A 14068-nucleotide genomic window follows, 5' to 3' on the forward strand; every position below is an offset into this window, starting at 1 on the left:
GATGGGAGAAGAAACATACAGAATAGTATAATGACACTTACTGAACCATTTTCGGGACTCTTATCGAACATTTGATGTATCAGCTATTCCTGTACGAGGGAAAAAATATGTAACTTCGTGTGGCAAGCGTGAATAAGAATGAAGGCATTAATTTGTCGTAGCATGAAATTCCAGAAATTGTTTACAAAATAAAGGAATCAGAATTTTTTGTTGGTGGTGTTAGTGGCGTTCTATGTAGAATTCTTCAACGAAAACAACGTGAAGGGTTAGAAGAGAGGGGCGGATGGAGGTGAGGGTAGGGGTAGCATAGTGGCAGTTGCTGAACAAAATTGTCGCGTCTCTTATCGAACATTCCACGTATCAGGTATTCCTACATGAAAAAAAATATGTAACTTCGCCAGGCATGTATGAATAACAACCTAAACTTTAATTTGTCGTGTCACGAAATTCCAGAAATTATTTAAAAAAATAAAGGGATTAGAATTTGTTGTTGATGGTGCCAATAGTGTCTTTTGTAAATTTCTCCAACGAAAACAAAGTGAAGGATCAGGCAAGGAAGGGGGGGGGGGGATAGCAAAGTGGCAGTTACTGAACAAAATTGTCGCGACTCTTATCGAACATTCCACCTATTAGGTATTTCTGCATGAAGAAAAATAACTTCGCCAGGCATGTATGAACAACAACCTAAAGTTCAATTTGGCATGTGCCGAAATTCCAGAAATTATTAAAAAAATTAAACAAGGCGAAATAGTTTCGATGTGGTATTCTCCAATGAAAACAACGTGAATGGTCGAGGGGAAAGAGCGTAAAGAAAAGCATCGCGACACTTACCACCATGTCAGAGCCACTCTTGGAGGCGTCGCTGACGGCGGAGGGGCTCCTTTCAACAACGAGGCTTCCGGGTACCGGTGTTGAGATCGGTGTGGGTGTCGGCGTTGGTGTCGGTGTCGGTGTTGCCGCCGAGGTGGTGCTGGCTGGTTGGCTAGACTTCGGGGTCGGCGCCGGTGTAACGACGGACGATACTGACACCGATTGATCCTTGTCGGAGCTGGTCTGGTTGGTCGCCGCACCGACAACGCCGCCGACGATGGACACACCTGCTCCCGCGGCCGTTGTCGAACTCGAACCTCCGGACAATTCATCCGTCGGCAAGGAACTCCCAATGTCTGGCGACAGAACGGCAATACAGAGCTTATAATCGACTCTATCGACGAAGATCGAGTGGTAGACGGGCGACCCAATTGGCAAGTGGCGATTCATAGCGAAGCTCTGGGTTCTGACTGTTGCTTATTGGAGAAAGTCAATTTTTGAAGAGAGAAGAGGATGATGAATGATAGGAGTAGATATTAGAATTGTGGTGGATACTGGGCTAGGTCTGGGTTCTGACTGTTGTTTATGGAAAAATTAAATTTAGTTAAAAGGGGAGGGGTTGATAAATAATAGAAGTGATGTTGGAGCCTGCGTTGGAGGGGGAGAAAAATATGTATTGAAAGAGAAAGTCAATTTAATAAAATTGTGCTTAACCGGAAGAATCTGGCAGAAATATTGCTCGTTATTATCATATCATTCACTGATTATAACAGAAAAAATTCATGTGAAGGATAGGGGGAAGGAACATAAAGAATAACATTATGACAGTTACCGAACACATTCTCTGTGAATTCTTAAAAATACGATTGGATCTTTTGTATTTTTTTTTTTTTTTAACATAAATACTGGTAGTTTAACAAAGAATTTTTTTGTGGCATAGTGTCGAAATTTCTGTTTATTGCAGCACTATTCGAAGGTGCTGTTATTTTCTACTAGGCTTATTTTCTATGGAGGTCGACTACTATTTGCTCGCTTAACAAGTTTGAAACCCAATAACGTGTACATTTCGCCCCGGTTGGTGTTTGTAAAATTTGCAATTTGTTCGTATGCGCATCATAACTAATCTAGTTTAGTGCGCGATACGTGTGATATACTTCTGGATCACGGGAGCCATTTCAAACTTTCGCGAACTGCAGAGTTCCTATTCGCCGATACTTTGGTCACCGTATTCAGTATCGCATTCGAAAATTTCCCAACTAGTTCAATTACCTGGCTACATTTTCTAAGTAACTTTGTCATTAAACATGAAAACGGGAACGCGACGTCGCGTAGGAAAAGAAACTTTTGACGTTGCAATAAAAACAAATATGTTCCAAAATATTTCCGTAGGTCCGGATTTATTTAAATCGTGTATTTCAATCCCCTTAAATTAGACTCATTCAAAAATTAGATATATTTCTTTGCAAAGTAGCTATCTTTTCGCTCTCCTATGAATTATTTTCCACGTATTGAATTTTAACCATTCTTGGATTTGTGTTTTTTAATCTGCTCTAATCTGTGTAACATTTTATTCCCAATGTGACGAGGGTAAGTTCAAAAGAGAGATCAAAGCAGAGAAAAAGCGAATTATAAGAGAGAGAACAAAAATATAGAATGTAAATTACCTTGGGCGCTTCTCGCTACGACCAACTCAACCAGACCACGTGCCTTCTGAAGAATCGAGATTGCCTGCTCATGAGAGATGTTCGAGTCTAGTGGCTGTCCATCTATCGCCAATATCTGATCTCCTTCTACCAATCGACCATCACTGAAACAGAGCAGTAAAACCTTTAGTGCAAAAAAAAACCCACTAACTCCAAGCTATTTAAAATACAGTTACCGTTGTAAAAATACCGAGAATAAAATATGATAATATCGAACGGGAAGTATGATATTGGAATTGCAGGATCGGTAATTAGGTTCACAGTAGCGAAGCAAATCGATTCTCTGTTAAACGAAATTCAATGGAACCGATCCACTCATACGTCCCTCGGCCATTAGAATCTATTAACCGGGCTAATTGAGATAGCCACTATTAAACTAGTCGCATTTACATGGCATTTCCGCGGATAAAACGTGATTTAATCGTTCATCGATGCGAACGATAGAGAAAACTTATTTCAACATAAAAAAAAGGGATTACATTAAATTTGATTGTTCTTTTGTTTTTTATTTTTGTTGTGCTTTATGGTTGCATTCATTATTAAGCGTCCCAATTAATTGAGTTGCATATACGTTTGAATATGTATACAGTTCCACCATCAGTAATATGTTTACGTTAATTCATATTTTTATTTTTATTTTCCTTATGCTCTATGCTTGCATTAATCGTTAAGTGTTTAGAATATTTAATTTGCATATTTGTTCGAATAATACTACATATTTCAGTTTCACCGGCAGTGGCCAAGAAAGTTTCTGAAAATAATTCACTCAGCCCATTAACAGGAAATCGAATTCGATTCGTCTCGAAATCGTTATAGGATAAATACACACCCACGCGAATTAAAATCAGACGTTTGCCGAGAATCAGGGAACGTGCTTGGCCCGTCACGCGGACGGCCGTAATCTGTCAAAAAACGCGAAGCTCAAAAGCGGAAAGCGACGTGACAAGACGGTCGACGATTCCCGACAAGACGGGAATCCGTTTTTTGAATCTGTTCCAAATGCGCTTTGGCTGGCACGGACGCGCCTTTATTAACGAATTCCGTCTCTCCACGGTTTCGTCCAGCTCTTCAGGCGAATTAATGCAATTACATCGATTGTGATGCGAACTGCGAAAGTTTTGACGATTAACTTTGATCACGCTGACTCCAGTTTGCCTCGACACGGGCACCTTGAAATTGTAGTGGATTTACTTGGGGAAATTGTAAATAGGAAAGTGGCAAAATGTCATCGATGTAAACTTGAAAACGAGGCAATGAAATATTATTTTTGTGATTAAACGGTGAACAGAAAAATTCTTTAGCCATGAATTTTAATATTTTCCCTTCTGGTGTTTCAATCATGTCATTACTGCCCCTCTTTGAGATATATTAGAATTTGAAAAAAATACAATTCTAAAAATACATGATATTTTCTAGGATTCTAATGTTTCCTGAAGAGGATCAATAATAACATCAATAAAGTGGTAAAAGTAACAAAATAGAAATCCATTCCTAAGACAGAACTTTCTTGTTTACTGTTCCTACCACCTCAATCTATTTTCTCTAAACGATATTATTAACCACACCCATAAAATAAAATTAGAAATACAATCACATTCTAAAACTGGAAGAACCCTTATATTCGCTAAATTTAAAATACATCAACGAGAGATAGAAATAAGCTTCTCATCGAGCTAAAGAAAGTTCCTAATTATCATCCAACTTCAAAAATAAACTTATCCAGGTGACCTGTCCCAAACGTCCCCGCTGTACCCCGAAGAATATTCCAAAGAGCTGAAACCAATGGTGGAATATTCTTTTGAGAAATTAGCAGAGTGTCATCGTCGCCTCCCTAGATCCCTCGTGAGGTTATTTATCGGTTGAATGGGCACACTTAAGCGTTCGCAGAGGGGTGGAGGCTTTACTACGAGAGCAAAGGGGTGTTTAGTGGGCTGATAGCGGTTACGTTACCTAATTCTAGCCAAAGCGAATTTCGCTACCTCTGGTCTCTGTAACGATACCGCGCCGCGATCAAGGTAATCTATGCCCCCAGAATTTTCCCGGATCAAAGGCACGACGAACCGTGACATTGTATCGTGTCGATGCACCGTTCCAGATTCCATCGTGGGGAATACGATCGCACGCCACGCCATCCAATGCAATTCCCTGTCGACGCGAGAGCTACGACTCCATATAAATTAATCAATTGGGATTAACCCGCGCAATCTAGAGCAATGAAAAACCAAAAACTAAAATGTAGAACAGAGAAATGTACATTCTCTTTGGAATTAATGGAACATGCTCTGTTGGGAGCATTGCAATCCGTATAATTCGAACCTCGTTTCAAAAATTGATGTCAAAAACTGTAGTAACTAAAATTTTAGTAATTTTTTAAAGCGGACACTTTGGATCAAAATGGCTTGGTAGTTTCATTAACAATTTATATTTTTAATCAAAATTAGAAATTACAGACTATAATTATTATAATTCCCTATGAGTTCTCAATTGTCCACCAAGAATTTGCCACTTTTATACAATTTTCAAAACCTGTATGGAAATGCTCGTAAAAGTATTCATATTCATTCATGGCATTAATGATCGATGCTTTTTCACATTTTTAAATATACAGGCATGCCCCGCTAATATAATTGAAAACTTTCCGCAGAAATGAAACCCGGATGCATTAATGGATTGCAAACTCGTTGATCCGAATAGCGTGTCCGTTGGATTGAAAACGGGAATTGGTGTTCGAACTATATGAAAAAGGTAATATTCTTATTCGATAGATTGTATAGTTTTTTCATTACTATTTGCGACGGTGTTCCGGCCCTTGACGGAAGTTTCTTGGCATAAACGCCTCGGTTCGATGGGGGCGACTGCGAGAGAGGAATTGTCGAGGGAACGAAAAAGGGGAGGATTCTTTTGAAAGGAAGCAATCTATCGAAACTTTAAGGTTGCCGCTATTGAGGAACTTTCAAGATGTAATTACAGGAGTGATGAGAAAGACTCCTCTCGGACTTTGAAGTGTGTCGTGAACGGTTGCTGCCTGGAAGAATGAATGGTTTCATTCGATTCTATATTTTTCATTGTTACTCAGCACGTCGTTTCAGATTACTGGAAAATTATTTATTACGCGTCTGACTTAGATGCAGTGTCAGGAAATTTAATGTAAAACGTGCAAAAAATTGCAGTGGCGTACGAACGAGAATCGGGAAAAATGGTAAAAATGGCCAAAGTGGCAAAGAGGACAAAAATGGTAATATTTGAAGGTCTGCCAAGCCATTATTCGACACATTTCATTACCAGATCAGGAATGGAAGGAAGCAAGGCAGCGAAACATTGCCCTAAGCCTGGAACCGCGCATAAAGGATTGTCTATAGCCCAAGCCGATTTGGTGAATCGAAAAGAACCAATTCAGCTCGACAGTGGCACAGACCATAAATGCCAACAAAGACCCTTAAAGAACTGCGACAATTGGGCTACGAAGTTCTTCCCTCATCCGCTTTACTCTCCCCCGGATCTTCTCTACAGATTACCATCTATTTAAGAGTCTCGACAACGTTCTGGAAGAAAAGCGCCTGCCGGGGCAAGACAATGTAGCCGCTACAAAGGGCGAAACCGAGATTATAAATCTCGTTACACGTCCAACGTAGCGTACTTTGATAAATAGCAAATGTTTCGTGTATTATTATATTATTTTCCAGAAGGTAGATCAAAAGAGTAGCCATCAGAAATATAGACGTTCAAATATTTGATATGATATTTGATGAATATTTGATTGTACTAGAATTTTTATTATTAATTGGTAACGTTACTCGTCAGGCCCTTTACGAGCATTTTATCTTCACTAATTCGTGGCATTTTTATAATACACGAAGATTAAAAAAGAATTCTGTAAAATGTTATTACATAGTTGTCAATTTAACTATACATTTTAGTTTCTCATTCAGTTCAGTATATATTGTACTGTTTATTTTATTTGCCTCATAAGCACACAAATTGTATTATGGTAACCATTACATTGTGGATATTATGCATTTATGGAGTCTAGTAATATATGGAAAACATATCAAAAATATACACGATGTATGTTGAATGTATTCTCCGATTAATACTCGTTTTGCATAAGTGTACATACATGGTTATATTTAACATGTACTTGCTATACTAGTTTGTAATGTAAATTGTAACGTAATAAATGTTTGTAATGTAATAAATGCATAAAATTAGCAGTTTAGTAATCACTATTATCACACCCATGCCATTGTACCTTGCCATAATTCCTCTGCCATAATAACCTGCACTATTTAACTTGTTAGAATTTTATTTTTATAAATTTATTTTCTTAAAGATTACAATGTATAAGAATGTTCAAGGAAGAGTGTCCGAATTCACAATGACCCGTACCGCTTGACTTATTTTGTCGGACTGAGGGTCGTCGCTTTCTGTCCCTGCTAGAAACCCACCCCTCTTTCTGCTTTAAGGAAAAGCAGACCCTTTTCCTCAAGACCTGAAAGTGATAATCGTTCCATTCCAACCTAACTCCCCAAACAAAAATTCGAAAAATGCTGTCAAATGTTACCAAAAATCATTTCAACCCCACCATTTATTTTAGCCATCTTTTCGACGATCCCTTCTTCTCAATCACGATTAAATGGGCAAAGCAAAGGGTGTATCAGTAGGAACAGCGTTCCTTCAAAAATAATGGCGAGGATATCGCGCGTACGGGGGAAAACTGATGCGCCCCTGGCTTCTTTGACTGGGACTCGTAAATTATGAATGCCACGAATATTGCGAGACAGGTCTTGAAGCTTCAGAGGGTGCTTTCAGTGCGGAGAAGCGAGCCTCGCTAACGGACGGGAAACCAGTGTACGTTTCCCGATGGAGGGAAACCCTGTGAGCGGCAGAATTTTAAGAACACATCTAAGCTGGGCTCTCGCATTTAAATTCGTCATGTGTATCCCCAGCACTTCAGGAATGTCCGCGGTGACTTTGTCCTTCTCTTATTTACATCGTAAAGGAACAACGTTATTCTGCGGCGTAATTGGCGAGATCGTTACCGGTGCAGTCTTCAACCTGAATAAGGACGAACTCGAGCAACGGGAAGAACACTCCGGTAGATACGGTTAACTTAAATCGGGGTTTTTCATTCTGTTTCGAAATAGAGACAACTTGGAAAAGAAAGACAATTTTTGTTGTGTAGGTGAATTTGTAGATAAAGAACTTTGTATCGCGAATATTTTGGGTAGAAAGTGTGTTTTCTTTTTATTGATTTTTGTGGACTGATTTTTTTACTGGTTGAATGTTGTGCGTTGAAACTAACCGCTTGTGATACGAAGTATTTTTGGCTTTTAAAAAAATTGTACAATATAAAATAGTACTGTATAAAATTGTACAGTATAAATATAACGGACCTACTATAAACAAATTTATACAGTCATGGAATAATGTAAAACGAAAAAATATTGAAATAAATTCAATTATGAAATTAAAAAATCCAACAAAACTTCACGAAAAGCAAAAATATACCTGATATTTCCTTCAATTTGTTTAGGTAGACTAGTACCGTGGCCTGCCTGTGAGTGCACTCGAATAAAATACGTGAAAGGTTAATTAATTGCCTCGCGATGCAATATTCGATCGATAAACTGATACAGTTCAACATTTGTTCATTGCAGCATTATAGATACATTTGCGCGATTTTTGATGCAATTTTTTGGGAGCTAACGGGACGTAGTGTGCAAAGTTCGTTTTATATGAGAAACTAATAACCAGAACTCGTGTCTAGATTAGCTTTGAGCGTTGAGTAGTTAACATAGTTATAATTACATGTATAGTGCTCCATTGACGATAAGGAGAGAGTAGCAGTTTGCGGTTAAATTGGCCGTGTGCTATAAATAACTGTCGCTTAAAGTCATTTAGCAGTTCCTTGGGGAACCTTAATGGAGCTCTTAACAGTTAATATGAAGTAGAAAAATTAAACAGATATGGTGTAATAAGTTATATACTTCTTCCGAATTGACAGAAATTAAATTATGAGAATTGTAAAATATTCAAGTTGTTTCTTGTGAAAAAGAAATGAATCCCGCACAAAGGATGTTGCACGTCGCCATATGCTGTCGAATTCTAATATTCGTTCTTAGTGGTTCGAGAGAAATGTAATCTCTCTCTCGAGCTGAACGTAGCACGTGAATTATGCTTCCTAAAGGCGCCGTCGCTCGATATTCCGCCATAGTGATCCATCATCCTTCATAATTTAATGCGACAACATAATGTCCCGCTTATAGCGATATCAAACCGTGAACCGGCCGCTCTTAATCCTTTCTGAAGCGGCGCTGCGCCACGTCCTACGAATACCAATTTCTCCAATATATTTCCCCTCGATCCCCGCGCACTGACATTGTTTGATGTCCGTTTTATTATTGACATCCCATGAAACGGGCATAACGCAACGCAAAGGACTGAAGTATATTTTTGAATTTACTATGATTTTCTTATATTAAATGTAATGAACATGTCCGCCATCAAATTCGTGATGTTTTCCCGATGAAAATGAGTACAAACACGGCCATAATCGGATTACTTTTAATCCTACATGTATAGTACATGCTACACGCGATACTATAGCTTGAAGTGGGCAATCCTATTCGAATGGGCTCGAGTTTGGGCTCATTTTCATCGCAAAAGACTCACCAATTCATTGATTATAATCTCCCCAAGATACAATGACATGTGTATATATATAATTTGTAATACCCATGCTATTCTGTCTGTTTCTCCATGCTGTTTTCTCCATGAATTTGAGAAGCCAAAAATTATGAATTCTTATTTGCTCAAATGGTTTTGTCTTCAATACACCTAAGAGGCCACTGATGGCACAGTAAACACCCCCACCACTTTTTATTCACCTACTCTCCCTTTTCATCCCCACTTGGCTTTTAAATATTCTCATCTTTGCTACTTTTCTCCCCGACTTACCAAGCTCAAAACTCGAATGCTATAGGCCGTGCATTCGGGATCGTGAGCGTGGCCTCATGGACGATAAAATCTCGACGACCCGCCACGAATTTCATCCCCCCAGGAAACCGAGCTTTCATTCATCCGTGAATGCGATCGCGTCGAACGGAAGCGACGGAGCTAAATGGAGGATGGATTTGCAATACGCGAGACCGCAACGATTTCGTAGAACCGCTGTATTCCGAGCATCTTTCGAAACTTGCACGGCGAACCCACTTCCGGTTCACTCGAGGCGTCGGAAAGTTGGTAGCCAGACGTGTTACGATAAAACGTTTCGATTCAAACACACGAGATGTTCGTGGCAGGTTCGGAAAAGGAAGTTTGGACCTTAAAATGCGATTCAAGGGGTAGTTTATTCTTTTTGTTACGAAATCCTTACGAATCACCGGCGCGAGAAGCTCGTAACAGTATTGGAGAAGGTTTGGATCGTTGCAGGAAATTCGTGATGCGTTTTTTTCTATTTCGAAAACTTTTCAATTGCTCCAAAGCTGCGAGCTAGTAACAATCTTGAGAATTTGGATCGTTACACGCAGTCGTGGAGTGCTTTTTTTACGGTTTCGATTATCATAAAAGTTTGTCGTGGCCTTCGTGTTTTATTTTCGACAGGAAAGAATTGAATGCAATGGTGTTTTATTAGATTCTCATTTTTACAAGTTGAGTCTAGACTGGTTGCTAATATTGATCGTCAAGTGCACTTTGCTATATTTAATTTTATGTTTGGAATTATCTGTTGGCTTATTATAACAGGTGACTTAAATAACGAATTATACTAAAATAAATTATTTGACTTTGGTGTTCAATGAGGTTATAAAAATTATACAGAGTGCTACGAAACTGTCTACTGTAGCCACCAAGATCTTTGGCTGGTTGGTTACTTTGCTTTTCAATGTCATTTTTTAAATATAAATATGAAAGAAGCCAATAAAATGAATAAAGAATGATCTTTAACTCACCTCCTAGATTCAAATTCACGAATTTCACTCTGGAGCACAAGTAGCCCCAAACTTTGGAAGGTTAGTGTACCGGACGAATAGATCACGAGGGGAAGTAACGCGAAGTAACGCGGTAAATTGCACTGCGGCGAGGGTAATTATTTCCACCTATCGATTCGCAACTGATCATTTCCAGGTACTCCACGTAAACCAATCGAACGTGAGTCTAAATGATATTGACCCCGCGAGACCTCGCACCTAATCATTATCCTCTGGAAATTAATCTTCCCTGATACACACAAGAAACACTCGACGATCAAATTTCTGATCGTATCTTTATTTTTCCTCGCGTAACAGAGATCTGGAGATAGAACCTGTATACGCTGCTACGTAAATCAAACCATCGCAAATAGAATCCTATTATTAATCTCGTCGAACAATTTCGCGATATGTCGGAATGCCTTTTATCCAAACCAGTATAACGATCTATTGTTTTACAATCGTAAAGGGAATATTTTGTATACCTTGACCTCTTTAATATTTACACTTATAGTAGACTAACTGCAGTATAGATTTAATCTTTACCAAACAAATCGTAAAAGTTACTTTAAAACACGAAGATAATCTACATTAATTATCCTGGTTTATTTACTATTTTATTCTGCTGTTTTATAATAATTCTCCTGAATGTTATGAACCCTGGGGAATCCATTTCATTTCAAACAGAAAAATAATTAATAGTTACCAAGCTACTCTTTTTGTTCCAGAGCTCGCTAAGCACGTAATTTGCATCTCGCGAAGAGAGATTCTCGAGGATGACGACGTCCTAGCGTGAACAAGAAGAGTATCGGGGAACGGTATCTCTTTGTTAATGTTTAATTATTAATTCACGAGAAACACTCGCTTAAGAAGAACCGAGGGACGGAGGGCGTTTTCTTTTCTCTCGCAGACTTATTAATAATTCGGCCAAGCAAGAACCTGACACTCGCGAAAAGTGCGCGACAAGAAGGTACTATTTCATGTCGCGTGGGATGAATACTCGCCCTGTTCAAGTATTCGATTAATTCACGCCGAGATAATCGTTCCTTGGGACCCATGCGAGCGTATTTCAACGTTTAACATCGAAAGACTCGAGAAAAACCCTTTCAGGGAAAAAGGAGAGGTCTGGCGTTAAGAGAGAGCTGGAATTAACGTTTCTACAACATTGAGAATGTCTATGCAATTAAAATTTGGTGTGATTAGAAAATTTGATGGCACTGAAAAAAAATGCTGAATGTTGACAGAAGTGGAAATTGTGTATGCAATTGCAAAGTTACTATGAAGTAGTCGTGGAGAATATAGGGGAATTTTTATAAAATAACAGGCAATTAAGTAGAGTTCCTATATAGATTAATTTTTAGCTACAAAACCTTGAAAATAAATTTGAAACGTAAAGATAATGTACATCATTTATCCTGATTTATGGTACTGCAAAAAATAGTAGAATTGAAACGGAACATTTTCACACAAAAAATTCTCATGAAACAAGTATATATAACAAAATAAAATTATAATGTAAATTGCATTCTTTTTAACTGACTGTATATAAATTGAGCGTGTGAAACTTCACTGAACATTTTAACCTAAATCAATCGAAGAATTGAATTTTACTCCTCCCATAATGGAAATTTCCATGAAAACATGACTACTAGTTCCCACTTTGTTTTAAACTCGTATAAATATGTTTAAGTATCGTATTTATTCAAACGTCTCGAGAGAACCACAGAAGAACGTGCCTCGATTCTCGATTGTCCGACATTTCCACCAGAATCTGTTGCTTCTGGCGCTATAACGGGATTTTTCGAAGATTGTTTGTCGATACTGGCTGCGATCATCCGTCATTCGTTTGCGAGGGCGCATTTCTGCCTGCGTTTGTGTCAGTCCATTCCGTACACGAACGATACAGTCTGCCACGACTGTACCCCAAGCTGTGTCGAGTTCGAATCAATAACGAATCTCTCTCACCCTCCAAGCCCCTGCCCCTTTTCCGTCCACCTCTCGCTCCTTCTTGTCCTTCTGCTATACCGTACAACCTCATTCTTACCGTTTCTGTTTCTATTTCAGTGATTCCTGGCCAAAAAGAAGCGGAGGAACGCGCCCGCGAAAAGAAACGCTGTTGCTCGGAAGAATTCGACCGCACCACGTCGATCGGGACCATGAGGCAAATTTAAATTCGATATTCGAGCCGCGAGATGGGCGTATTGAAAATTTAGTTTGAAGGGTTGGTAGGGTGATGGTGGATATTTGAAAATATATAAAAATATTTAAAATAGCTTCGAGAAAAGTAACTATTTTTTAAGGAACATTCGTTGTATATATGTAGAATACATTTAAAATATGTACAAAATATATTTTAACTCTAGGGAAAAGCTATTCTTTGAGGGACATTTATTATACAGGGTGTTCAAAGGCATTCATTATTTATATGGTGTATAGGGCACACTGTACTGAGTAAAAAAGCTTTAGTAAACATAGGCCCAAAGGTCAACCATTTTTGAGATATAAACATTTTTGTTTGCTAGTATCATGATTTACTTACTTGCTTCCATCGCATGCGATGTTTATGTCAATGTTTATAAATTGCGTTCTGAATGTTCCCATTCAACTGCCGACAATTTCGTCAATTTCATTTTTTCAATTTCGTGTACAGAAATGAGCTATGGACGCGTGGAAAATCTTTTATAAATATTGAAAACCCAGTAGTAAGTCAATCATGATACTAACAAACAAAAATGTTTATATTTCAGAAACGGTTGATCTTTGGACCTATGTTTACTAAAGCTTTTTTACTCAGTACAGTGTGCCCTATACACCATATAAATATTGAATGCTTTTTTTTGAACACCCTGTATACAGAATGAATAAACTAGAGGTGGTTCTGAATGTGTATTAACTTATCAAAAATTTTAATTGTATTCGAACCCGAAAAGACGATATATCCATAGTTTTTGTACTTCTTATTAGTTTTAAATACCTTAATTAGCGCGTCCACACTAATCGACGTCTTATGGAACCTCTCACTTATCCACTGTAATTCACTCACGTTGAAATGATCCTCTATCGAATTGTCATCTCGGACTTCGCCCGAGTTCGACTTACAATTAGTTAAGGCTACTCTATTCACCGGGTTCGCAGCCAGGCTACAATACGTCCGTAACTCTTGCAGTGGACCCACATGCATAATAGAGCCTAACTTAAAGCGAGTCGGATGCTTCTGGCCTGTCTGTTCGGGCTCCCCTAACCGTGATTGTTCGGGGATGGTAGCTCTTTCTTCCCTGTTGATATGCGATACCAGCAACAACATCAACACCACTCACATATCAACAAGAAAGGGAAACCAACCCCTAAATAATCACATATACATCGCTTGGATTCACTTCAAGGGTTATGGCTATACATATATCATACCTGTACGTGCTGACTACATTACTGTTAACGCTTGTTCGTTCTCTCTCTCTCTCTCTCTCTTTTTTTTTTTTTTTTTATATTGAGAAACATTATTTCTCTGTACTAACTTGTTTACCTCAACGCTGCATGAATTATTAAAGAATGTCTACTTTTCAGACAATTTTGAATTTCTTTTGGCTA

The 14068-nt window shown here is 38.5% G+C and overlaps 1 protein-coding gene across 2 annotated transcripts in view; it reads right to left on the reverse strand.

Annotated features, from left to right (window-relative positions):
• LOC128886027 (inaD-like protein) overlaps nt 1-14068 on the reverse strand; it is a 108334-nt gene that overhangs the window by 64239 nt on the left and 30027 nt on the right. For both annotated transcript variants that reach the window (XR_008459715.1, XM_054140539.1), the window contains exons 6-7: nt 2475-2617; nt 832-1166 (exon numbers count right to left, since the gene is read on the reverse strand). Coding sequence is in view for 1 of the 2 variants with exons in the window: in XM_054140539.1 (XP_053996514.1) it covers nt 832-1166; nt 2475-2617 (478 nt within the window). In the remaining variant the exon portion in view is untranslated. The remainder of the gene's footprint in view (nt 1-831; nt 1167-2474; nt 2618-14068) is intronic.

The sequence above is a fragment of the Hylaeus anthracinus genome, unplaced genomic scaffold, assembly GCF_026225885.1.
Source record: "Hylaeus anthracinus isolate JK02 unplaced genomic scaffold, UHH_iyHylAnth1.0_haploid 11982, whole genome shotgun sequence".
In the NCBI taxonomy this organism is placed as follows: Eukaryota; Metazoa; Arthropoda; class Insecta; order Hymenoptera; family Colletidae; genus Hylaeus; species Hylaeus anthracinus.